This window comes from Talpa occidentalis, unplaced genomic scaffold (genome assembly GCF_014898055.3).
Source record: "Talpa occidentalis isolate TD23 unplaced genomic scaffold, MPIMG_talOcc4v2.1 talOcc4.5, whole genome shotgun sequence".
NCBI classification, from domain to species: Eukaryota; Metazoa; Chordata; class Mammalia; order Eulipotyphla; family Talpidae; genus Talpa; species Talpa occidentalis.
Window position 1 is genome coordinate 68,802,993 of NW_023604861.1, and position 27,310 is coordinate 68,830,302.

At 42.8% G+C, this 27,310-nt stretch overlaps 1 protein-coding gene across 2 annotated transcripts in view; it reads left to right on the forward strand.

The window, feature by feature from the left end:
• SPTBN1 (spectrin beta, non-erythrocytic 1) overlaps positions 1 to 27,310 on the forward strand; it is a 148,275-nt gene that overhangs the window by 110,196 nt on the left and 10,769 nt on the right. For both annotated transcript variants that reach the window (XM_054701455.1, XM_037527414.2), the window contains exons 15-29: positions 772 to 1,528; positions 2,178 to 2,380; positions 7,225 to 7,315; positions 12,394 to 12,540; positions 13,444 to 13,707; positions 14,983 to 15,207; positions 15,944 to 16,033; positions 16,209 to 16,490; positions 17,180 to 17,310; positions 19,131 to 19,335; positions 19,695 to 20,069; positions 22,270 to 22,514; positions 23,857 to 23,995; positions 24,776 to 24,860; positions 26,640 to 26,836. In XM_054701455.1, coding sequence (XP_054557430.1) covers positions 772 to 1,528; positions 2,178 to 2,380; positions 7,225 to 7,315; positions 12,394 to 12,540; positions 13,444 to 13,707; positions 14,983 to 15,207; positions 15,944 to 16,033; positions 16,209 to 16,490; positions 17,180 to 17,310; positions 19,131 to 19,335; positions 19,695 to 20,069; positions 22,270 to 22,514; positions 23,857 to 23,995; positions 24,776 to 24,860; positions 26,640 to 26,836 — 3,436 coding nt within the window. The remainder of the gene's footprint in view (positions 1 to 771; positions 1,529 to 2,177; positions 2,381 to 7,224; positions 7,316 to 12,393; positions 12,541 to 13,443; positions 13,708 to 14,982; positions 15,208 to 15,943; positions 16,034 to 16,208; positions 16,491 to 17,179; positions 17,311 to 19,130; positions 19,336 to 19,694; positions 20,070 to 22,269; positions 22,515 to 23,856; positions 23,996 to 24,775; positions 24,861 to 26,639; positions 26,837 to 27,310) is intronic.

Consider the following 27,310-nt stretch of genomic DNA (forward strand, 5'->3'; position numbering starts at 1 on the left):
CTGTGGGGATGAGGTCACTTATGAGCCTTGCTGTCAGGAATTTCCTGCATGGGGTCACTGGCACCATGGTGCTGATGTCATGGCATTGGCATCTGCCTTGCGCCATACCCTGGTTTTGTAAGAAGTGTCTCAGGTGACATCATTTGGGGCAGCCTGGCACCTTCCCCTCCCCACATCAGAAGGCAGGGCCTTGTAATTCTTGTGCCCACTGTAGTGGATCCTGGTGACATCAGGGTGGCACCTGTGCTGTGTGTCCCTATTTTAATAATTTCTGGAACAGAATTTTAACGTGTTTGAGACAGTTGGCCAATGGAAGTTTTGATTACCAGGGCAGACCTTTGTCCCAGTCTTATCTTTCTGTTGAGTAAACACTTGAGTAGGCAGTGGTAGCAAGCTGGCTGCAGTTCTAAAGGTTACTGTCAGTCTTTGAATTTGGAAAATGATCATTAGGTGCAGTTCAGAGATGAGTAAGAAGTGTATGGCAGGCATGAATTACTGGATTCATGGGGGGATGGGGGGAGGATTGTATTGTCACAACTCATGGTGGAGCTATTTAACAAGTCCCTTTCCGTGTCTGGCTTTTTCCAGATTGTATTGTATCCCTGAGCTGTTTTAATGATATTTGGTATCCACATACAGACTGTGATTTTCCAAAAAGTGTGCAGTGAAAACAAAAGTGGAAGGGGGTAATGGCAGCTTTGACTGTCACTATTAATTCCATGAACTAGCCTCTTCTTCACCCTGCTCTCTCAATTGCCCCTGCACTTACAGGTGGAGTCAGTTCAGAGAACTGGTCGACCGAAAGAAGGATGCCCTTCTCTCTGCTCTGAGCATCCAGAACTACCACCTCGAGTGTAATGAAACCAAATCCTGGATTCGAGAAAAGACCAAGGTGATTGAATCCACACAGGACCTGGGCAATGACCTGGCTGGTGTTATGGCCCTGCAGCGCAAACTGACCGGCATGGAGCGGGACTTGGTGGCCATCGAGGCAAAGTTGAGCGATCTGCAGAAGGAGGCAGAGAAGCTCGAGTCCGAGCACCCTGACCAGGCTCAGGCCATCCTGTCTCGGCTGGCTGAGATTAGCGACGTTTGGGAAGAGATGAAGACCACCCTGAAGAACCGTGAGGCCTCTCTGGGGGAGGCCAGCAAGCTGCAGCAGTTCCTGCGGGACCTGGACGACTTCCAGTCCTGGCTCTCTAGGACCCAGACGGCCATTGCCTCTGAAGACATGCCTAACACCCTAACCGAGGCAGAGAAGCTGCTCACTCAGCACGAGAACATCAAAAATGAGATTGACAACTACGAGGAGGACTACCAGAAGATGAGGGATATGGGTGAGATGGTCACCCAGGGACAGACCGACGCCCAATACATGTTTCTGCGACAGCGGCTACAGGCCTTGGACACTGGATGGAACGAGCTACACAAAATGTGGGAGAACAGGCAAAATCTCCTCTCCCAGTCCCATGCCTACCAGCAGTTCCTTCGGGATACCAAGCAAGCCGAAGCCTTTCTTAACAACCAGGTAATCTTCGGCGTTCATTCCTGTTAAAGCAGGCCCTGGTCACCTTCTCAGACATTCTGACCAAGGGCTGCTGGTTTAAGCCCTACCTGTATGAAATTAGGATAACTTGAACCCCTGATTTATAAGGGATTGAACTCAACACAATCCAGGGAACATAAATGAAGATTTCTCAGACGCTCTCCTACTTCTCAAATTACAGCTCTATTTCAACTACTGTGGAGGATTTCTTACATTTCTAACGTGTCCTCATAGTAGCAATAAAGTTGGCAGTATTCTGTGAGATGGTGATCCAGTCCGTGAGGATGGAGGGTTAACAGTTTGTTTTGATTAATGGCGCTGTCTTCCTTGCTCTGAAAGAATCACCTAATGACACTAGGCTGAAGTTAGAGAAACAAAAATAGTAAAGAATGGTCACCAACCCAGGGTTGTTAATCTGTCTCAAAGGAATTTGAAGGGTATGTTGTTGCTGACTTCTTGGGCATGTGAAAGGACCCTTATGGCTGATTCACCAAGCTTTACTTTCATCACATTATTTTGGGGAAAAATTTAGAGCATTTGACTACTTAGGAAAGCAAGTGTCTTCATTATTCTCACTGAGTCCAATTTCACAAAGTCTCATCCTGTTGAATTTTTCCCTCTTTTCAACAAGGAGTATGTTTTGGCCCATACTGAAATGCCCACCACCTTGGAAGGTGCCGAAGCGGCTATTAAAAAACAGGAGGATTTCATGACCACCATGGATGCCAATGAGGAGAAGATCAATGCTGTTGTGGAGACTGGCCGGAGACTGGTGAGTGATGGAAACATCAACTCGGATCGCATCCAGGAAAAAGTGGACTCCATTGATGACAGGTATGGTGGTGTGAAGGGAACAGTGCACTCTGGGATTCTGAAGCATCTCAATCATTGGCAGAGTCCTTGGGACTCTGCTCAGGATTATGGGGTGGGACACAGCCACTAGGGAAATTGAATCTATCCATCACAGTTAATCAGTGAGCAGCGAGCACATGGCCACCTGAGAAACGTGAATCTTCTTGTAAGACACGTACAAATATCCACAAAAGAAAGCCTGAGGAACCAAACTGATCCTCCACCAAAAACTTAAAAGGATTACAATGCTGAGTAGCAGTGAGATATTGCCATGTCCTTAAAGAGTTAACACACATCATGTCACCCAGTGGGACCCTGAAACCCAAGCCTACATTCACCTTCATCCACATAGACTCCTCTGAAGCCTGTCAGGAGGGAGTGAGGAGGAGAGGCTGGTGTGTGTGTGTTCTGAATATCTGTCAGAGGCACAAAGGACCATTATCAGGCCTTTCTTAGAAAATTGGCTTGGATAATACTATAAGATCTTCTTCATGATGAAAGAAAAGGCCCTTTTGCTCTTCTGCCAAGGCATCTCCAAGATTGGATGCGCCTATTATTTATTTATATATTATTTATTGATTGATTTGCAGTTCTGGAAGATTTTTCTCCCTGGTTGAAGGTCACTGTACTGTTTGACCCTCACCCCTCATCCTCCTCCTGCCTTAATTATTACTAAGGTGGGAAGTCAGGGCAACTCCAGGTTAGCATGCACAAGAGTAGGCCAGCCATTGCTGTCTAGGTCTGACCGTTGTGGGTCAGTTATTAGCCTCCTGGTCCAACCAATCTCTGGCCCCAGTTTGTGTTGAATTTAAGGTTTTATTGTAAGACTGAAGCCATCAATAAATGAGCTCTTCCTCAAGACTTCTCCTCTGACCTCCTAGTGCAAGGAGAGGCAAGAATCTGCAGAGACCATTTCCTTGCTTACCATATCTGAGAATGTCTCTTGAGTCCTAGGACCTTGTTGTAGATTAATTTTTTGTGCGTGGAATAGAAGGGGAAATTACTCTTTTCCCCATAAAGATTCAGCTCCTGGCACTAGTACTTCTGATCTGTCTTTTGCACTGATTCAGAGCCTAAACAATATGTTCTAAAGGTGATACTGTGGAATAGGACATAATTTATATTAATGATATTTTCGTGTCTGTTATTCCTGAAGCAACTACAAAATACACTCAAAAAAACCTTCACTGAATCCTTAAATGAATATACGAAACAAGGATCAGGCAAGGCATTCTCAAAGTAAAGAAATAGACCTTATTTTTTTAATATTAAAGCTCTCATTGTTTTGTAAGTACAGTGCCCCACACTCCCCTGTGTTAGACACACACATAATGGGTTCCTGAAGGCAGGCCTTCCTGTTATGGACATGCGCGCTCAGGCAGGCGTGCAACCGCCTGGCAGCTCCCTCCGTGTATTCACAGGTCCCTTGTTGCTGCAGCTGTGCAGGGCTGTTGGAAGCAGGTGATGTTGTCAAGACCGAGACTCCTGAATATGAGGGAGCGTTTCAGCAGCCCTCAGTTGTAGCTTAGCCTTCCTTTTGCCTTTAACTATAGTTCCAGAGGTCTTTAAGATTTGTCTGATTTTAGAAGAGATAGAAAAAGGTTCCTATACTACTGGTAACTGTAAGGTGGAATCAGGAGGGTGCTTTCCAGTGATCTGCCCGCGGGCTTTCTTACATTCCTCTCTGGTGGTAATAATTCTGGTTTCATTTCAATATCCCTGGGGCCCCTAAGTATGAAACAGACCCTGCCCCCCAAGAGGATATGAGACGGTTATAGAAATAACACATCTGAGTTCCAAGCATTGTAGGGAGATAAGCTAAGTACATATCAAAACCTGCAAGATCTAATCCCATCCAGAAAATTTCTGGTGGGTTTGTAAAGCTATTCTCATGGAATGCAAAATTGTTATAATGTACTGACATCCTGGAAATCTTGTCAGTCACCTCTGAGTTTGTAGAAATGAAAGTACACTAAAACAAAGACTCTCAGAAGATGTGGGTAGAGATCAAACGACCTTTAAAGTGCTTGTGACTGGGTGGAAAGGAGCCTGCTGTCCAAGCCAGCCCCCAGGGAAGTGTTGAGCTTCCTGGCTTAAAGGAAAATTCCAGCCACCACACAGTCTTGGGAGAGAAAGGAACACTCTCCAACATCATAAAGACAGACTTGATCCTTTCTTATATGGGGGATGAGCTTAAAAATTACCAACCTGTTTTACTCAGGTTCCTTACTTTTCACCAGAACCAGAGTTAAACTCAGCATCTGCTCCATGTGATGAGGGAGCTTTGAGTTTTATTATAGGAGAGATGAGAGGTGGAAATAAAGCAAGGGATATAGCCTTGCAATTAACAGGAAACACTGGGTAGCTATGGGAAGCTATTAAAATTAAATCTGTGCGCCTCCCCTGGTGGCGCAGCAGTTGAGCGCTGGGCTGTGAGGCTGCCCGCAGCCTCTGCAGTGCCGGTTTGTTCCCCGGCCTCTGGCAAGGATCCCACAAAAAAAAAAAAATTAAATCTGTGACCCTGCCTTAAAATTTTTTGAGTTTTACTTCCCATGAATGATACTGGTTGCCAGTAGTAAACAGTTAAACCACATTAGCTTCTCTCGAGGGTTTTCTGAGTCAACAGTAGTCTCAGATGCCTAATAGCAGTTTTTACTTGCGAGCACATCCTTCAGGGGCCATTGTCATGCCCTCTCTTAGGTCTGTGTCCTTTAGACATGAAGCCCTTGACCTTTCTCTTCCTCTTGGTCCCACTATAAGAAGAAGATTCCCAGGACACAAAAATTAGCTGGGCATGCACAAGACTCGAATATATAAGATCTGTGTTCAAGACTGCCTAGTTTTATTTCTTGCATAGTAAATCTTCTCAGAGTTTGACATTTCATCTCAGTTATTCCCATCATTTCAGGGAAGTTTTTATCACTTAGTTTTATCACTTAGGCGAGTTTCAAGCACGCCTGTTGTAACTGCCATTGTCTTTGTCTCTCCCTTAGCACTGTTACCTCCTTCATGAGAAGGAAATGTGGTCTTTTATTCAAGTTTTATTTAAGGACTTTGAGTAAAGACAGGGCTCTTTTATTTTGTGACTAAATGTCAACTCAAATGACTTCCATTGCAGAGGACTTTAAAAACTCTTTACAAATAGTAGTTGGAATTAGAAGGTAGGGGACTTGAAGAAATTTTCTTTACATTTTTCCCCACCAGTGTTTTTAAATGATTAATTCCTTTAGCCAAAATTCAGTTAACAGATTAAAAAAAAAATCTGGAGTCTGAGGAAAGATAACAATGAAGTAAAGAAACTTTGGCCTTTATTATTTTGTTGTTGTTATACAAGCAACAGAATGTGTAAATGGCACCTTTACTCTTACCCCTAGCACATGCCATTGTAGTTTTGTCTTTCTAATCTATATATACCTTGGGAGTATCGAATCGTGGATAAGCTCTTACCATTGAACAATATAGAAATACTTTCCTATTTTTGCATTTTGACTAAGTGATAAAAACTTTCCTGAAACTAGGGAACACCTTTCAACTACAAAATGTTTAAGTCTTTGTATGTATCTAATATATACCTGACAGTGTTATTCCTGTTTTGTAGTCACTGGTATCTGTAGGGGCAGAGTTTTCTGGGCAGACAAGAGCTGCCATTGTCACTCATTTTGCCCCAACTCACTAAGACCCATGTGACACACAGCATCACAGTAAGATCATTATTACTCCTGAGGAGGGTTCCTGAAAGGTCAGTTAGCAGCAGGTGCCTTACTGAATTGCATTCTTGGCACTTTGAATCAGAGTTGTGTTCTTCCTCGCCCCTGCCATAGACTCTAGCAGGATGGTACATGAGACTTTGCCTAGGCATGTGCAGTAAGAAATTGCTTTGAGAAGCAGAATAAAACCCCAGAGTGCCTCATTTGCACTCTGTTCCTTTACCCCTCATAACACCTTGCACTTTGGCTGGCTGCCTGGCTTTGGTTGCTCTAGAATATTGGGAAAGCCATACTATGGCAGTGCTGCTTGATTCTCGGGGACATAGCTCTCCTCCATTATAGTGACCCATGTAGATAAAGGCCTTCACACTCACAGTAGTTAAAGCTCTCACATGGCTATTTTTCATAGACTCTGGTGGAGACCATAAGCCATTGGGGATGTGGAGCTTCCAGTGAGTTCTGACACCGCCGGTGTGAGCCAAGAAACCCTATGTACAGCATTGCAGCTGGTACACAAACACCCTGCTCCTTCCACTTCATTCACCAAGTTTAGCAGTTTTATGCTAACCTTCTTTAAACCTTGTTTACCCTTATCTATTAATATAAAGTAAGATTGAATAGGTACATAGTCTCATAGGTCAAAAATAGTTCTTTCTTGGCTTATTATTGTTTAGGTGAATTTTTCTCAAAGTGGCAATCTGTTTACCAGGAATCATTCATTTAAAGCTGTTTATGTGCTTACATATTTCTTAGCCAGGTACATGTCCAATCACCCAGTTAAGAGTTTCTTGAAAGTAAGTTTCAAATTTCTCCACAGTGCCAAAGATGGGGACTTGCACACAGTATGTGCTCAAATGTTTTTCCCCCTTGCAGAAGATTAGGAAGCAATGACTACATCCTTGGCCTACTCTGTGGTTTAGACGGGTATTTTGGTCTCTTTTGAATGACTTACTCATTTGGAACATGCACAACTCTCGTTTCCTTGACATAACTGAGAACTGTAAGCAAACTGTTTGCAACATATATATAGAAACCCAGGCAAAAAATTGAATTATAAATTCTGCATTTCAGCAGTCTCTACTTCCTTTTTAAAAATTATTTTTATTATTGTTACAACAGACATAGGAAGAATCGTGAGGCAGCCAGTGAGCTGCTGATGAGATTGAAGGACAACAGGGATCTTCAGAAATTCCTGCAAGATTGTCAGGAGGTATGTCTTGTTTTTAACCCCACCCTTTCTGATTGCTAACAGCAGCCAGCAAGTATTTGGCAGAAGTGTACCTAGAGCTAGAAAACTAATTGAGGTCTGAAATTTGGATCATTTGTAATTTGCAATTGAGGCAGTATGGCACCTTACCAGTTTCCCAGCCTGCAAGCTGCCACTGAAGAGTAAAGAGGTGATCATAACCCAGAATGTTATAACCTAGAATAGTGCTGTCTGCTATAGTAGACATTAGCCACATGTGACTATTTCATTTAAATTAAATAAGAGTGTAGTTCCTCTGTTGAACAGTTGTATTTTCACTGCTCAGTAGGCAACTGTGATCAGTGGCTGCTGTATAGACAACAAAGAGATAGAATGTTTCCATCATGTATAAAGTTCTATTGGACAGCAATATCCTCAGATATTCCATAACCTACTTAAACTATTTAAAACATTTAATGGCATGGAAGGAAAGAACAAAAAGAAACTGGAACTGTCTACTGCAGGTAAGAAGCAGGCATTTAATACTGCAAACTGAATTTCTTATTCACTCATGACTTTAAAATAGCCATCTTTCAGACTCCATAGGTATGTATCTAACATGCCAAGAGCGTTACTCCTTATTTAAAACTCCCAAGTTTTAACATGTGGTATTAATCTGATGATTCTCCTCCTATCTCATGCTCCCCTGATACTTGTATAAACAAACTTGCAAAACTAAAGTTGACCAGAAAAAAATGGAGTTTCTGCAAACGAGTTGGGGGAAAAAAAAAAAATTTAACTGACTTCTCATGTGAGTTCACAAGCACTTCATATTTCTCTGTATACCAAACAATGGTGAGACTTATTCCTCTCTGGTTTATTAGACTAAGTCTCTTCAGAGGCAAGAATGGGATAAAGAGTATTCACGTGAAACAACAGGGCTCTTGGAGGGGTGAGGAGTGGGGGCAATGGGGACGAGAACAAGTCATGTGCTAAAGAATACAACTTAGGCCATCACTGACACCTTGCATGTAAATGTGTGGCTGTGTTAAAAGAAATAGGACTTTACTAACAGTTGTGTTAGATTGTGACGGAAGCTGTCCTTCAAAGTCCAGAAACTGCTGTCTTACTATGAATCTTGAAGAATGCTCCAACAGCTAAAACCTGAGAAGGAATATCACTAAACTGTGTGGGCTTTTAGCAGCACATTGATGAATCTGGGACTCAGGGCTTTGCCTGGAGCCAGATAACCTAAGATGGCAGTGCCTCATCGCAGTGTTAATAACCCATTGAATAGGATGCTCACTTAAAGAGGCATTCATGTCCCTGGAGACAGGGCATAAAGGAAAGTAATGGAATCTAAAGATAGCTGTGTAGAGTTGCATATTGTACTACAGTGAATACCAAGTGGCCCCTTAGCATTTGAGAGTTAACTATAAATGAGTCTGAACTGTAAATGAATCAAGAGACATTTGCAGACTTCACTGTGGCTTCCACAGATTGGCAGTCCAGATATTACTTTGATGTTTACCTTGAAGTACCATCAATGGCTTGTTTTAACTTCAGGCTAGTGTTTCAATTTTTTGTTGTTATTGTTTGTTTGTTTTTTTGCGGGTGCAGGGGAGGGAATTCATTGGGTTTCCATACTCTTGTTGAAAGGACATGATAATGAAATAAAATTCATCTACCAGACTGTGGTAAAACCTAGGCTAAATTTGAGAAAATAATGCCTAAGACCAGGAAATGGGGGAGGACCATCTAGAGAAACCCAGATGAAATTTTCAGCATACAATTTTTCATTTACATAAGTTTTGATTCATAGATACATGTAGAAAAAATAAGTAGATAAAACAGTAGTCCTTCCCAACAGAGTCACAGGAAATACTGAGTCTTGATAGATCTTTATGTCTTTATTAATGGCTTGTTCCAAATTAGTATCTTTAGTAACAAGGGGTTCACTCCTTAATAACAGACCAGAATATTAGACATGCCCAGAGGACTGGATCCTATGTGATTTCGCTTCCAAGCACTAAGACAGGTTTTGGGTGGTGGGAGATCTGTGAGACTTCTTGTGACTGTATGCCAAACCTCCCTGGCTTATCCTTTCTTTCCAGAGCCTCATTAAAAGATAGTACAGCTCCATTATCTGTGGATGGTGATGGTTGTCCTACATCCATGTGTAGTTGGCACATTTGGTAATGATAGAATTTAGTTCAGGTTTGGAGACTTCAAAGTTATATCTTTGACTGTAAACATTCTCATTGTACAGCCTCATTAAAAATGTGCCCCCTTTTACAGCCATAATCTGTTAAGAATGGAGTTTGTGTATGGACCAACTCTACATTGAGATATAAATAAATCTACTTACTATGCTAATAGATACTTAAGGAGCATCCAGAGGTCAGATTTAATACCATTATTGGCTGCTGATAGTGTTCAAGGTCTAGGAAAGGCAAGGATTTGTCTGTTTGTCACACTCCCTTCCTCATGGGTGCCTTGCTACAGGAGGCATGCATTATGAAATCTTCTGTTGTTGCCACCCTCACCCTTAGAGATACTCTTAGTTGAGGATAACTATTGCAACAACAGTAGTGGGAATGAGCAGAAACCCATCTATTTATTCCCAGTTATAGAAGGAATACTTTAAAGAGCTCCATAATTTTCATCGTGTTAATGTGATATCCTGATACGTGAGTGATTTAAGAAGTACTGCTTTTCCTTTTTACTTCCTCACACTCTACCTCCTGTTTTCTGAAATGAAATTCTTCCAGGAGAGCAGTATAACTAGACATGTGTGGCATAGCAATGGTGATTTCAGTGCTTTGCTTTAGCTGAATTCAATTATCAAAGCATTTTTCCTATCCAGTTCCAATCTGCATTGTGTTCTTTTTTGCAGAAAATGAGTATATTCTTAAATGACCTTTGAAAATCTGTACAGATTACAACTGTAGCTCTTGATTCCAGAATGCCTGTGAAGGCCTGTTGATCTAGCAAGTTCCATAGATCCATTTCATTGTGTTTTATAGCATGGTGCTTTTTCTGTGGGTTGATGTGTTCAGCAAAAAGCAGTTTTGTTTATAAGCCTGATATTTTTTTCTTCTAACCTCTTTTAGGTGGGTGGTTATGAATAGCAAAAAATTGTGAACGTCCTCGGCACTTTAGATTAATGCCTTCTGTTGTATTAGATTAATGCCTTCTGTTGTATTTGATGTTTGTGTGTGTGTGAGAGAGAGAGAGCGCATTGTCTTCTGTTGTATTTGGGGTGTGTTTGTAGAAATATTGGAGAAAGTTTACCATTTGGTTTCCTTTTAAATTCATTTCTCAGATTGAGTAAAAGGTTGTAGCATTTCAGATTTTAGCTACTTGGAAGACGAAAATAGGTGATTCTTTTAAAGTAGGAAATTAATTTAGCATTTCCGTTGTATAATAAATCTGTGATCAAAGAAACTTTTTGAAATTGACTGGATTTTCTCCTCAAGAAAAAGGGCGATCAAAGACCTCGCTGCCTTTCGCTTTCTATCCTTGGTCCCTCTGACGTGATGGGTGAATAGCCTAAGAATGGTAGAAACGTTGCTTGGAAGGTCTTCACCCATGTCTGAGCTGGGGTGCTCCAGTGACCCCTACCCTGCTTGATATAATTTCCAAAGACAGATTTTCTATTGTTTAAGCAAATGTATGGAGAATCCTTTCCCAGGAGCAGCCCAGAGCGCAAGTGACTAGCCTGGGCAATGTTGATTCTATAGGGTGTCTTATCAGCTTTATATGTGATACCTAAACCTTTGGAAATAGTACCATATGAAATTAAGGTGCACATTTGTTGTGGCAGTGAATGGCATAAAAGCAGGCTCGTTATTGTCATGCAGAAGGAGGCACTAGGGTCCTTTAAAGTGTTTGCTTCTGACTCTGTATATTCTGCTTGGGAAGACGAAAGACTCTTCCTGGGTTAGTACTGCCGGGTGGGAATTAGGACCCTGGTAGAACCAATGAAAGGCAATTAGTAAGGAGCAAGGCAACCTGGGATAAAAGCCAGCAAGAGAAGTGTGTCCAGAGCCTGGGGTTGGGCTGATTCCCAGCTCAAGCTTCATAGGAGAACTCCCTTCTCAGATCTGTCGGCAGCTGGCAGGCTTTATGAGGTTTTCCAGAGGTTGAATCTAAGCAGACATGTTGGGTCTCACAATCAAGTCCTGTGCAGTGTTTTGGTCTGAATTGGATGCCCTTTGGGGAAACAGACTCTAGAAAAAGAGGCAAAGTTGACTCAAAATTGAAGGAACCATGAGAAGGCATCATTGTTGCCTTAACTCCCACCACCAGCAAGTTATTTATGTCTTTCAGTATTCCCAGAGAGGCACCCCAGGAGGGAATAAAAAACTAGAGTTTCTTTCTTTCTTTTTAAAGATTTTATTTTTGCGTAGAAGAATTGTGGTATAGGCCAGAGGTGGGGGGTGAGGGTGTGTGTGAGAGGATGCACCAGAGACAGAGTGGGGAGCAGAACTGAAATACACTGCTGAGGGGAGCAGTGGGTGAGGCAGGAGAGATCTGCTGTGCCATGTGGGTCAGCTCCCTGGCGGGGTATCGAACTCAGGCAATAGTGGTGGGCCGTCGGTGCAGTGCTGAGACCTAACCCCTAGGCAACCAGGTATGCCCCCCTTCTTTTGTTTTTAATAATAGAGCTAAAACAGTGAAAAGATTACCAAGAGAGTGAATGACAGTAATCATGATTAACATGGTATAGCTAGCACAGGTATTTTTTTTTTTTAATTTTTTACATCATTGTTCATTTTTAAACAATATTAGCACAGGTATTTAAAAGAGAAAAAAGGGTTGTGACTTGGACTGATTAGGACAGACTTTTAAACAAGCCTTTGAGAGGAAAGCTGGTTAAGAGTACCAGATGGTTAGGACTAGCTCAGAGAGCTTTTGTACTTCTGGATCTAGTGTTAGAGACCAGGTTTGAAGTACAGTTGAGACAGCCTCCCTACAATTGGAGATACCTGTCAGGACAGGTCAGAGTTGTAAATATTTGGTTGTCTGTTGACGTGGAAACATGCATTATGCATAGTATGTCATAACACGATATTTGTTTATTATTATTTTTTGCCTAGCTTTCTCTCTGGATCAATGAAAAGATGCTTACAGCCCAGGACATGTCTTATGATGAAGCCAGAAATCTGCACAGTAAATGGTTAAAACATCAAGCATTTATGGCAGAACTTGCATCCAACAAAGAGTGGCTTGATAAAATTGAGAAGGTGAGTGAAAATATTGGATGAGGGCTCCCTCCATTTCTGTAGGGTGGCCATGGTAAGGAAGCAAACTGGGAAGAACACGCTCCTATTTAATTAGCACATTTTCCATCTTAAAGTCCTACCTGATCTCATACAAGTTGCATAACCAGAACTATCCCACTTTCACTTAGTGCTTCCTGACCTCCACTCAACAACAGAAAGGAGGAAAAACAGAAACCCAACCAGGTGGCACAAAACACTCAATGTATGCATCTCTTAATGAGTAATAAGTTTGTAATTGCTGCTGTGCTTCTCAGCTGCTGCAGTTGATGGACAGTGGCCCCTGGGCAGGGCTCCCACTGACTTGATCATACCTCATTTGTTGCACTGGGACAGACATAGACCAATACAGTGGCACAGAATTTAGAAATAATATGTGTTTTAATTTTCTTACTTTTCTTGTGTGACGACTGCATACAAGGTACTATAGTAATTTAGAACGTATTGCTTTGGCCCCAGGGGAGGTTCTGCATGGCATAACTGAACGTGAATGTTCCCTTCTCTTCCTGCTCACTTTTTATATTGTTTCAGACTCTTTAGGATTAATAGTGGTATATCATCTCCTTTGAGGGTGTTGTGCCAGGGAATAAAGTCTTAGATCATCAGCATTCACTGTCCCGTCACTCCATTCGAAGCTGTTTCAGCACACAGCAGTCACTTGTTTGCCTCCCCTGAAAGCTAGATGGTGTGCATGGATGAGTCCACTCTTGGTTTCACTGAGCAGTAACTTCATGTGGAAAGACACTGAGCATCTATTAAATGAGTGGGCAAATCATAGATCAATTATCTTAGTTTTGTTTTGCTGTGTGACATTTGTCCTCTAGAAAACAGTACTTATTTGTAACCACACTGGTTTATGTTTTCTAGGAGGGAATGCAGCTCATTTCAGAAAAGCCTGAGACAGAAGCTGTGGTGAAGGAGAAACTCACTGGTTTACATAAAATGTGGGAAGTCCTTGAATCCACCACCCAGACCAAGGCCCAGCGGCTCTTTGATGCAAACAAGGCTGAACTGTTCACCCAGAGCTGCGCAGATCTAGACAAGTGGCTGCATGGCCTGGAGAGCCAGATTCAGTCTGATGATTATGGCAAGGACCTCACCAGTGTCAACATCCTGCTGAAGAAGCAACAGGCAAGTGGGCACAGTGGCTGCATGCTGGGCCACCTTCTGGTTTTGCTGCCTGCCTCTTCATGGTCTTAGCTCACCCACTGTGTCAACCATCTGCCTTCTGTGTCTAACCCAGTAAAGTGCTCTGCCAGTACCATGGGATATTCTAGAATCAGCTGGCAAGACACAGCATCAGTAGTGGAAGTATTGGGCGTGCATTCATGGGAATACTTTCTTACCCTCATCTTAGTTGATCGGTGTCATCACCGTTGAGTAAATATTATTTTCATTCAGTTCCACATTTTACATGAAGGAAAATAATTACAGTTACCTACTTTGCTGTGTAATGATACTGAGTTGTTCAAGGTGCATTTTTTACCTCATGATAGAACACTTTAAAGGCAAATGAGTTTACTTGATTTACAATGCAGCAACTCCAGTTAGGTTGAGAGAACGAGTTGGTGGCAGAAACTTCTAGTGCCTCCCTGACTGGGTTTACAGCATGTGGTTAAGTCCCAGCCCTGTAGTTGTGCTTTGAACCAATGGCTAGGAAGGAGACCTTGCCCAGTGCAGAGGCCTGTTTCTCCATCCAAGTGACACTCACCTTTCCCATTACTGATTGACTTGGTTACTCTGCTCTTCAGGGTATTGTACATTAAGGAGTTCTCCCAGATGGTTTTCAGTTGTAGCTTTTTACCTTCCCTCCCCACAGAGGGAGTCAGTTTATGCCCAGATGTGATCCCCTTGTCTTATCAGGACACAGTTTTCTCAGTATGATGTTTCCTGAGTGAGGTGCCTCTTCTTTTACTTTTACCCTTTTTTTTCATGGCAATAAACAGTATTTTTAGCTGATAAAAGAATAAGAATAATTAACATTCTGATTGAAGATACTGAAGATAATGTTACTACTTTAGTAACATTAGCTGTTTGCCTAAAAAAAACCTAAAACCTCAAGACTTCACTCCTTTCCGATGGTTAAACTGGTTTACAGCTTCACTCTGGCTTCTGAACAGGCAGATGAATACGACCCAATCCCATAATTCTTTCTCCCCTGCCATTTCCCTCCCAAGTTCCTGAATAAATGTGAGTGTTGCTTCCAAGTTTAAAATTCCTAGAAAGGAATTTGTTTAAAAACCAGCTGATGAAGTGGAGTCCTAAAAGATAATTTGATAGATATTTAAGAACCATTTCTTGGTCTCAATTGCATATTCTTCAATGTCCAGTTTGGGCCATTTTATAGGACTCCCGTGTATGTGTGTGTGTCTCCTGCTTGAAGGTTGGTCTGTTTTCTGCCCTCAGATGCTAGAAAATCAGATGGAGGTGCGGAAGAAGGAGATTGAAGAGCTCCAGAGCCAGGCCCAGGCCCTGAGTCAGGAGGGGAAGAGCACCGATGAGGTGGATAGCAAGCGTCTCACCGTGCAGACCAAGTTCAAGGAATTGCTGGAGCCCTTGAATGAAAGAAAACATAACCTACTAGCCTCCAAAGAGATCCATCAGTTCAACAGGGATGTAGAGGATGAGATTGTGAGTAGGCCCTCACCACACCAGTGGCCTTTCCATAAACATTCTTTCCTGTCCTGCTTGCAACCTGTGTTCTCACTTCTCTGTATAACTCACCTAGGGACATGCCGGTGAGCTGACCTATCAAAATCTATGCTCTGTGTATTCACACAATGTGCAACTCAGTTATCCTCTGTGGTTTTCTAAAGCTATTGTACAGTTTTAAAAAATAATAGCAGTACAAAACACAACAAAGCAAAAACGGACAATTATAATCAGAGACAAACTGCAGGGGAGGAGAAGGAAGAGGGATCAGAGGGAGGGAGGGAGGAGCACAGGGGGCTGTGGTGATGGTGCACAGGTACCTTGATGAAGGAAACTGTGTGGGGACTACACCTGAGGGGGTGGGGGGAAGCAAATATTGTTTAAAAATGAACAATGATGTAAAGAAAATAAAAAATTAATATATATATAAAACAAAACACTCCCTATATAAAGGAAAAGATATTGTACAATTTTAATGCTTCTCAAACAATATTTTTAAAAAATCAGAATGATGACTCCTACTGAATTTGGCATTGAAAATGAGGTAAGGTCCGGAAGATGAACCTTCTCCCCTCTCAGGCTCCTCAGGCAGCCATTTCTAGCGGGATTTAACACACACTCTTGTGTTGGCCTTGCTATCCCCTGCTACTCTTGTTTGTATCAAATATTTGTTCTTTTTGAGTGGTTCTGACCACCAGTTTACAATTCTTTCCAGTTGTGGGTTGGAGAGAGGATGCCCTTGGCAACTTCCACAGATCATGGCCATAACCTCCAGACAGTGCAACTGTTAATAAAGAAAAATCAGGTAAGCATTTCTGCTCCAGCCAACCTCAGTCTGATGAGTAATTGCTCCAAATTACAAGGCAGAGAATGTGAGTGATCTTTGAAGTCTTCGATTTCTTCTTGGCCCCAAGGCACTGATGTAAAAGGCATGTTGTTGCAGTCTAGCAAGCCCTCTTACGTGTTCCCCATTCCCACAGACCCTCCAAAAAGAAATCCAGGGGCACCAGCCTCGCATCGATGACATCTTTGAGAGGAGCCAAAACATAGTGACTGACAGCAGCAGCCTCAACGCTGAGGCCATCCGACAGAGGCTTGCTGACCTGAAGCAGCTGTGGAGCCTCCTCATTGAGGAAACAGAGAAGCGCCACCGGCGGCTGGAGGAGGCCCACAGGGCCCAGCAGTACTACTTTGATGCAGCAGAGGCTGAGGCGTGGATGAGCGAGCAGGAGCTGTACATGATGTCTGAAGAGAAGGCCAAGGTGAGGGGGTTCCTGTCCTCTGTGAACGAAATCGGGGACACACCACCATCCCAGAGGAGTCTCACCCTCAGACCCCAAGTTTATTTTCTGTTGGTGACTGTCTTTGTGAAACATTTCACTTTGGCTGTTGTGTTACGGAATTGATAGCACTGTGGGACACACAGGTGGCTGAAATCTGGCTGAGACTTCCCCTCAACTCAGAATGTTCTTCTCTGACCTGGTGTGTTATTAAGCTGGATTCATCCCATCTTATTATTATTATTAGAAATTTCCATGGTCTTAGTTCTCTCTAAGAACTATAAGGGTTACCTAAACTTGTAACATACAAGAAGCTTTTGAGAGTATTTTAAGGTTCCAGAATGCTGTCATCTGCACATCTTTTAGACTAGGAGGAGCTCTGCCAGCGATACATGTGGTTTGCCTGGGTTTGACTTATACCTCAGAGGGCTCTCTGTCATTCTGCTCTGCCTCATGTTTGCCCTTCACAGAGACCTCACACTGTCCAGTCCATACCGACATTCTTGAAAAGTTTGTTTTTTTTTTTTCCTTTGTTCTCTGTCCATATCACACTACTGGGTTTGGTATATTTTCCAGTGCCCCTTCCTCCTGCTTCCCATGCAGTCAGCCTGCCCCTGTGCTGGGGGTTTGGTAGGGGGTAGCTGTGGTGTGACAGTCCCCTCTCTCCGCAGGATGAGCAGAGTGCTGTCTCCATGTTGAAAAAGCACCAGATTCTGGAACAAGCCGTGGAGGACTATGCAGAGACAGTGCACCAGCTCTCCAAAACCAGCCGGGCCCTTGTCGCTGACAGCCACCCCGAAAGGCAAGTACCAATGTGTGATGGTGAGGTGGGTCTGTTAGCTCTTCTGAGTGAGGGCCTTTTGTAGCCTTTGCTGAAAGGCAGCATTCAGATTCAGTAATTGGTAATGTAGATCTTTAGGAAGCAGTTTTAAAACAGACTTGCTAATACTGAGTAAGAAAGGTGAATGTTGGGCCTCCCCTGGTGGCGCAGTGGTTGAGCGCTGGGCTGCGAAGATGGCCACAGCCTCTGCAGCGCCGGTTCATCCCCGGCCGCAGGTGAGGGTCTCACATGGCATGCAGAACTCGCCTGCCGCCCGCTGCTCCCCTCAGCAGTGTATTTCGTCACTCTGCCTGTTCTGTTCCCTGCTCTGGCTCTGGTGAATTCTCTCACTCTCCCCGCTTCTGACTGTACCCAGTGCTTGTATAAATAAATAAATAAATCTTTTTTTAAAAAAAAAAAAAAAGGAAGAAAGGAAGGAAGGAAAGGAAGAAAGAAAGAAAAGAAAGAAAGAAAGAAAGGTGAATGTTATATAGGAAATAGCCCCGATAGGTTAATTAGCTTTTAAAGCCAGTACCCTTTTGAAAGGTCATTGTTTTCATTAATAAGTAGTACAGATTGACTTGCTGAGATACCAATTATCTAAGCACTTGCCCTTGAATTGAAAGTCATCCACTTTAGGGAAGAAAGTAATTACTAGTTTTAGAGAAAGAAGACTTATATGTATCTATAAAATAATAACAGCTCCCAAGAACAAAATGACACCACCTCCTGACTCTTAGACATCTAGGACTTAGAATGCCTTAGAAATAAAATAAATAAATTCAGGAGGTACTCCCCAGCTATGAACTGGCTCTGGTGATTAACTTCAGTGACCATCATTTTAGACTTTCTATGTAACAGCCTTTTATGACACAGAAAGGAAATGAATTGTCTGGATGTGGTAACCCAGGCAGGTTCAGTCTGTGTTGGAGTAGGGGATCATTCATGATCAGGATTCCCAGCAAAGTCAGGTCTTCCCAGCTTCCAGGGATAGGCATCCATCTACAAGTCCTTGTCTCTTTGATTTCCTGTTGCATGACAGTCACTCTGAAAATTTGGAGAGAGGAGGATCTGCCTCCTGGCAGGGAAGAACCTATAGTCCAGAGCAGTTACAGCATGTGCCACATGGGGTTATCATTGTCTCTCTGGCCACATGGTAGCAAGAATAGAAGACAGCGCCTGGATTTTGCATTAACGTATAACGTCAAAGGAAATCCTGACTGATGGAGCCAGCAGCACCAAGTTACAGCTTCCCTTCTCTCCCTCTGTCACCAGTCAGGATGGCCTTCAGCCTTAATTACTGGGCTTTGTTTACATGTTGGCTCTTCATTACTTGAAGTTGAGGTCAAATTTCAGAGTTTGATTTTTTTCAGGTTAGATAGGTTAAATAGAAGTTACCTTTGAGAAATTTTTTTAACTGGATTTTTTTTTAATTTATTTATTTATTGATGCATACAAGAACTAGGGTAAAAGCCAGAGGAGCAGTGGGTGAAAGGATTCACCAGAGACAGAGTGGGGAGCAGGACAGGCGTATCTGTTGAAATACATTGCTGAGGGGAGCGGCAGAGGAGACAGGAGAGGTCTGCTGCCCCATGTGGGGCAACTCCCCTAGCTGGCAATCAAATTCGTGCTGCAGTGACTGTGGATAGCTTCTTTATTGAGACTTAAAACCTTGTGCCATCAGGGAGGCCCCATCTTCGAGAAATTTTATATAACATGCTCTCTTGGCATCTCTACCTCACATTTGTTTTCTCCCCAAAGAAAATTCAACATTAAAGTTTCCCTTCCCCGACCCTTTGCAGCGAGCGCATTAGCATGCGGCAGTCCAAAGTGGACAAACTGTATGCTGGCCTCAAAGACCTTGCTGAAGAGAGGAGAGGCAAGTTGGACGAGAGGCACAGGCTGTTCCAGCTCAACCGGGAAGTGGACGACCTGGAGCAGTGGATCGCCGAGAGGGAGGTGGTCGCAGGGTCACATGAGCTGGGACAGGATTACGAGCACGTCACGGCAAGTACTAAGGAGGGTGTGAGCATTGGGTGTGGAAGGCTGTCTACGTTCTCTGACTGTGAGTGGGTGAAATGCCCTAAACTCAAGTCAAGCATCACAGGATTTAGTTTCAACTTGTTGTTCTTATCACCAGGCGACTTTGACATAGCCTTTCTGTGCCCTCCTTTCCAGTAGTTAGAGGAAATGGAGGCACTGCCTTACCTTGCCTGCTGCAGTGAGCAAGAAGGAAGCCTGATGGATAAGAGGTTTCAGAACTAAGATCTGTTGTCACATCATGCATAGCACTCAGTTCTTTCCAAAGGACATTCATGTGATCAAGAATGGTCTCACTGACTGTTGTGCATTCATCTCCCTTTCAGATGTTACAGGAGCGATTCCGGGAGTTTGCCCGGGACACTGGAAACATTGGGCAGGAGCGTGTGGACACGGTCAATCACATGGCAGATGAACTCATCAACTCTGGGCACTCAGACGCTGCCACCATCGCTGAGTGGAAGGACGGGCTCAATGAAGCCTGGGCTGACCTCCTGGAGCTCATTGACACGAGAACACAGATTCTCGCTGCCTCCTACGAACTGCATAAATTTTACCACGACGCCAAGGAGATCTTTGGGCGCATACAGGACAAACACAAGAAACTCCCCGAGGAGCTCGGGAGAGATCAGAACACAGTAGAGACCTTGCAGAGGATGCACACCACATTTGAGCACGACATCCAGGCTCTGGGCACACAGGTGGGTTGGGGGTCTCAGACCTACTGAGGAGCGTTCTCTCCATGCAGCATCTTTGTGTGTCTCTGAGCCTCTCTATTCTTTGGCTTCTTAAAATATGTCTCAAAGAATTGCCCAAATGAAACACATGCAGGGCATGCACAAGTTGTTACAAGTCCCTATGTGGAAGAGTTTAATCAGTCCAAGAAGAAGATGCCATGGTATTTGCACCAGATGACGTCTTCAGTGACTCCTTAGAATGAGTAGTTAATTTTCGTGGGACTTTTCACTTTTGCTCTCCTCCTCAACCTCGCTTTCTGTTGTGAGAGCAAATTGAAAACAACCAGAGGCGCAGGAAAAGTTTGGTTTTTTTTTTTGTTTTGTTTTGTTTTTTATTGTTTAGAAAGATGTGGTTAGTGGTATAGGAAATTAGCTTTTCAAGTAATTTCCTACAAACTTGGCTTGTTATAATTTGAGTTTTATCTGAGCCATAATTAAAGAATATTTTTAAGTCTCCTAGGATATGGAAATCAAGTCACCATGGAAACCAGACCCCACTAGAAATTTCTTTTCCATACCTACCACCACCACCACATCCTTACTATGGTGGCCAAAGGGGTCATTAATCCCCCTCTCCCCTCGCCCCGTTCATCCCCACCCACTTTCACCCACCCTCGTGCCCCATTGTCATCCAGATACCCTCTCACAGACACCCTACACTCCTGTCATTTGGACTGGTTGTGGGCACACTTTGACCACAGAGCCTTATCAAGAAATGAAATTTGAATTTATATTTCTCACTGTGTACATTTTTAATTAGATATTGTATACATGTATTGCACTAGTAACTATGTAAAACTAAGAGAAGAAAATACTTTTAATATGGACTAGCCATGATTATCTCTTAAGGTCATATTTCCTCCCATCCCACCCCCTCATCCTGGAAAAAAAGATGAGTCTATTCTCGTTTTTTCTGTTTCTACACACAAAGTAGATACTGTGCACATTGTTTGCTTTTTGATCTTTCCACTTAGCCATCACCTGGGAACACACGCATATAAGCACCCAGAGTTCTTCCTCACCTTTTAATGTTGGGACGCACCAACATTAATCTAACTGGTGTCTCAGTCTTTTGCAGAAGTGCTGTAGTAAATAACCTTGTCTGTATTCATCTCCAGAATATTCAAGAATATGTATAGGATAAATTCCCCAAAATGGGATTATAAAATCAAAAAGTACATGCATTTTGTGTTTTTGATGGATATTCCCATTTGCCTTCTGTAGGAGCGGTAGCCCGCAATAATCTTTTCAACCATGAAGCAGTTCAGTGACAAATACCAGACTACTGAGTTTTTGCTTACTAATAGATGACAAATTACAGTATCTTGGGTAGCATCTTTTCATGAGATTCCTTTGCATATCCTGTACTCTGAACTTTCTCTTCCTGCCAGTTTTAGTGTTGATTTATTGGTGTGTGTGTGTGTGTGTATTTGGTGACTTGTCACAGCTGAAAAAGATAACTCACCAAAATTACATTGATGCATTACTGGCTACATTTACCAAATTGCAGTTCTCATCGTTAATTCTGAGTTTTGAAAAATTTTTGTTGAAATTTGACTAGTTGAAATTTTATTTTCTTTGATGTCAGTCAGTTCTTTCAGCCAGATTAGATGCCGGTCTTATTAGATGCTGCTTTAAGACACTTTATGTCTTTCAAGTTGAAATATTCCAGATGTTCTGGGAGCTCTTATGCGGCACATACAGCGTTTCCAGCAACAACATGTAGAGATGGAAAGGCACTTCAAAATGTGTTCTCCATGATTGTTTCTTTTTCGTGATAAAAACATCTCTACTCTGAAAGGAGATCAAGTGGGGTTTGTTTTGTTTTACTCTATCTGGATATGTACCATTTTCTGTACCACGTTGCTGGCCACTTCCAAGGAACCGTTCCTGATCAAGCTCTCCCACCTGCATTCCTCTGTAATATTTCATTTATCACTTAGTTAGAACTTATAGTGCCATTCAATACACTTACAGTAAACTTAGATCTCCCAAGGAAATTGTGAGTTCCTTGTGGGGCAGAGACCCCATTTTTACTTGGAGCTCCCATTAGTGGGGAAGCAGAACAGTCTGCACATGTGAAGGTTGTTGGGGGGATGGTGGAGAGGAGGCCCAGCCATGTGACCTGGGTCTGATCCAACTCATCTTCCCTCTGTCTTCACAGGTTAGGCAGTTGCAGGAGGATGCAGCCCGCCTCCAGGCAGCCTATGCAGGTGACAAGGCCGACGACATCCAGAAGCGGGAGAATGAGGTCCTCGAAGCCTGGAAGGCCCTGCTGGACGCCTGTGAGGGCCGCCGGGTGCGACTGGTGGATACTGGGGACAAGTTCCGCTTCTTCAGCATGGTGCGTGACCTCATGCTGTGGATGGAGGATGTCATCCGGCAAATCGAAGCCCAGGAGAAGCCAAGGTAACACCACTGGCTATCTGGGAATCCTGCTAAATGACCTTTGGAGTGCACTGGCTTCCAGAGAGAATCAGGGAAAACCTAGGCTGAGAACTTTGAGGCTAGAGTAGGGACAGGAGGAAGTTTTAGGGGAGCCACCGCTGGCTCACTTATCTCCGGCATACAGTGGCTCGACCCCTTGCTCCCTGGCCACTGTATTATTGGTCCATGTCCCATGCTGTCCCAGGCTCCGCCTTGTCTGCAGACCACATGTTTTAATGCGCCACATGACTAGGTAAGGCATGACCAGCTCTGCCTCATTGTTGGGATGAGATAGCTTTTTTGAGTTCCTTTTCTAGCCTATTAGATTAAAGACCACTCTGTTCCATTTCACCACACATTACTAAAGGTGTCTCTTAACCTTCAACATCTGCTTTGATGGTGTCTTGATGATTATGTAATATCTTTTTCTGTATAGACCCTTTGACTTTGTGTCATAGCAAGCAATGAAGAGAGCACGTAGATGAACTAGCAGGCATATGTACAGCCTTCAGTTAATTCCTGCCAGCTCCAGCCCCCACCATAATTGAGAAGACATGTTACCTTAAAAGTCCTCATCATGAGAAAAAAAAAGTCTATAACTGTATGGTGATATATGCTTGCTAGACTTATTGTGGTGATCATTTTGCAGTGTATACAAATACTGAATTGCATTATATACTTGAAGCTAATACAGTGTTGCATGCCAGTTGTGCCTCAACCAAAAAATATTTTTATTTTCACATTTATATATAGAAAGCATTTGTATTTCCTAGAGTCAGTCTGTCCAGTCAGTAGGTTTTGATACATGGAAAGATCCCACATCTCTACCAGTTTGCGAGTTCTAAGCTGGTTCCCACTCCATTTGTCTCTTCATGTCTGAATAGGAGATAGCAGCAGCTCTGTGAGCACAGATGTCCCAACCTTTGGCAGCTAATTCATTGGAGTACAATGGGGGATCCCTGATACTGCCTCTGTACTTTCTTGGAAAGCATCCAAATTGCAAGTTTCAACAGGAATCAATGGTTTTTCTGGCATCCACATAGCAAACAACCATTTTGATTTGTTCAGGCACTGACACAAATATACAGACACATACAAAACATGAAAATAACCTCATTCTAAATGTTTGGTTGCATAACTGCTCTAGAATTGTAGTGTCCTTGTGCTTTTGATCCATTATCCCAGCCGAAGCTCAGACTGTGAATCAGCCCTGAAAAATGAACTGTGTGGTTGCAACAATTTCCTTCAAATTAATTATATTTTGAAACCTGCATATTTATTTGAAAAGATTGATTTCATGCAAGTATTACTTGTCTAATTTTAGGGATGTATCATCTGTTGAACTACTAATGAATAATCATCAAGGTATCAAAGCTGAAATTGATGCTCGTAATGATAGTTTCACAACCTGTATTGAACTTGGAAAATCCCTGCTGGCAAGAAAGCACTATGCATCTGAGGAGGTAGGGTGCTGCTTTGCTTTGGGGTGCCAGTATGAATACAGCTGGTGTTAAGATGTAAAATGATTTATTGCATGAGTTGGTAGGTATGTGTAGTCAGGCACACACATACACACATAGAGAAATATATATTTGCTTTCATATACATATATGCATATATTTATATATATTTCAAAATTCCTTGCTGCTTTTCTGTGTGTCCAGAATAAGACAATGATGTAAGACTAGATGCAAAGTCAATACACTGTAGCATAGAAGACAAATTATGAGTACCTGAGGTTGAAGTTTCATCCTCTCTCACCCCCTCCATCCTGGCTGACATCCCTAGGCTGTGTCTCTTATTGGATGGTTGCTAATTCCAGTTAGGACAGTAGTAATAGAGAAGCAGATGATTTGTCCAGTATGCACACCTCTTAAGGAACTGGAGTGGATGTTCTCTCGGAGAGGTCAGGGCTTTGCCCTTCTTGCTATCCCTCTCAACTGTAGGGACCACCCAAATCTGGAGAGGAGCCAGGGCATTGTTGATTTCCTCATGACAGATAGCTTTGGGTGGAACTCCACTATCCTCTCTGTCCCTTCTGGATGGTTTCTGCTTCCAGAAGCTCCTCCTGCTTTTCTTTCTACTCCCTGTACACAAATAGGCCAAACAGTCCTTAGACATGTATTTCTGGTGGTCTCTACAGAAAATGTGTTTTTCTTGTATGAAGTGGCCCATCAAGGGGAAGACTAGGAGGATTTGTTACATTCTATTAAGATGTCCCTGGGGTCCTTCTTTTCTCACAGATCAAGGAAAAGTTATTGCAGTTGACGGAAAAGAGAAAAGAAATGATTGACAAGTGGGAAGACCGGTGGGAGTGGTTAAGACTGAGTAAGGACATACTTTATTTCTGCTTTTTTGGGTGTCTGTTGAAAGCATGCAAGTTTATTTTCCTGCTTTAATTGTTGTGATCTTGTCATTTAATTTTTGAAGTTCTAAATGCTTTTTATTACTGCCCACTTACACCATTTCATGCTAAATATTTTTTAGTAGTTCCCTGTTGTACACCCATTATTTTCAACCCCATGGTTGATCTCAGTGTCTAAGTGGAATTTGAGTATTCTGTAAGAACACCATGGGGAAGACAATTCAGTATCCCTTTGGGAGAGTACAGAGAGAATCACCACCTCCTGCAGTTATCTTTAAGGAGAATTATCACTGCTGTCAAGAAGGTGGAACAGTTGACCTGATGATGTCTTATAGTTGGTACTCAACCTACTCTAGTAGTAGGTTGATAGCATAATAAAAGCTAAGGATCATAAGCATTTTGCAGTAGACTTCATTCTAAGTGTTTCTACATATTTTTTTATATTTATTCCACTTACTGATCTGTGAAGTAGTTTCTATTTGTAGCCTCATTTTTAGTAAAAGATATGGATAGAGTTTATAATATGCAGCATTGAGGATGGCATTTAATTGCATGAACTCTGAAAGTAGCCCAACTCAAACATTTTCTACTGTACTTTACCAATTCTGTATTTGGGTTCTGGGCTCTTTCCTTGTATGATAGCCCCATTCTCAGGCAGCAAGGGTGCTTTCTAGAAACAGAATCCCCGGAGCCTAGAAAAGGTGTATAAGAAGACTCAGAAAGGCACCTTGCCCTGGTGGAGCCAAAATCCTGTTTTTGAAAAAGAAATCCCATTTTGACCTCTCTTTCTGTAAAGACTTGGTTTGCAAATTTTGAGAATACCTAGAGCAGGCTCAGTTCATATTATACTGCTCTGTGGAATCAGGTTGTATTGGGCTCAAATGTCACATCCTAAGTGCATTGGTGGCATCTTCTCCTGTGGCCATGTCATGGTACCAGGGCAGTCAAAAGATGTAGCTGGCAGCTCCTTGGGGACCGATTGATGCTGCCTACAGTGCATTTCTACCAGAATGACTCCAGGAATTGCTGTGGGAGGTGGAATGGAAATGTTCACTCCGGTGCTGATTCTGACCCACCTCCTAACTGCAGTGGAAGTCATGCTTGATTTCCTCACATGCGGAGGAAAAGAATAAGTCAAGGAAAATTCTAGCCCACGTTATCCTCCCCTTCTTATATGGTCTTGCAACCCTCCAAAATAAACTTAAAACTGCCACTCCCAAAACGGATGATTTATGAGTGCCTATTTGTAAGTAGGTCGTGGATTCCTGTAGGGCTCTGAGGCTTATCTCACTGAATTAGGGCTGAGCTAGCATATACCTTCAAGGCCTATGCTGTCAGGCATCATAGTTAATGTCTTCATGGTGCTCTTGAGAACTTAAATTGTGGCTGGTGCAAATTGAGATGTGCTACCAGTCCAAAATACACATCAGATTTCAATGACAGAAAGAAAAAAATGAGACATCGCAACAACTTTTTATGTTGGTTGCATGATAAATTGTTTTTGACATATCAGGTTATATAAAAGGTACTAATAAAAATTAATTTCATCTGTTTTAACATAGCTGCTTAAGAAAGGGGAGCATTGTACATGAAGCTCTAATTACATAAATCTTGGACAGGACTGCTCTAAGTTATCACTGGTTGTGCAGAAAACTGCCACCAGAGGGTGGCAGGGCCAGGAGACAGGCCATCTCTGCCCACCCACCCTGCTCACCAGCACTCACTCTTGGTTGCCTGTGCAGTTTTGGAGGTCCATCAGTTTTCAAGGGATGCCAGCGTGGCTGAGGCTTGGCTGCTTGGACAGGAGCCGTACCTATCCAGCCGAGAGATAGGCCAGAGTGTGGATGAGGTGGAGAAGCTTATCAAGCGCCATGAAGCTTTTGAAAAGTCTGCAGCTACCTGGGATGAGAGGTTCTCCGCCCTGGAAAGGCTGACAACAGTAAGTGATGCCTGGATGCTGGGTGCTTAGCTTCTAGTTCTCATGGGCAAGCTGCGTCTTCTTCCTGCTCACCTCCCAGACCAGGGACTCCATATTATTGATATTTGTCCGTTTTCAAAGACAGTAAAGATCTTCCTGAGGGGACCTTCCTAGACGTATTACCTTCTCAATTACTTCCCCAGCACCTCAATTTATGATCATCAGAGATTGATTGATTATTAGACTTTTCTTTCTCCTTTGACCTGCTTTTCCTCCTATGTATCACAGAAGCTTTGGTTTCTAGGGGCTATAACCTTGTAGTTTCCTTCATAATTTCAGAATTAGAATTTCTGCCTAGTAGCATTTTGATCATAGACCACTGAAAATTTCCCCATTCTTGACAGCCTCTCCTACTAACACCAATGCCTTAAAATAGAACTTTGTTCACTAGTGTTTTCCTCTCCCAAGACACTTGTAATACATTCTTTACAACGT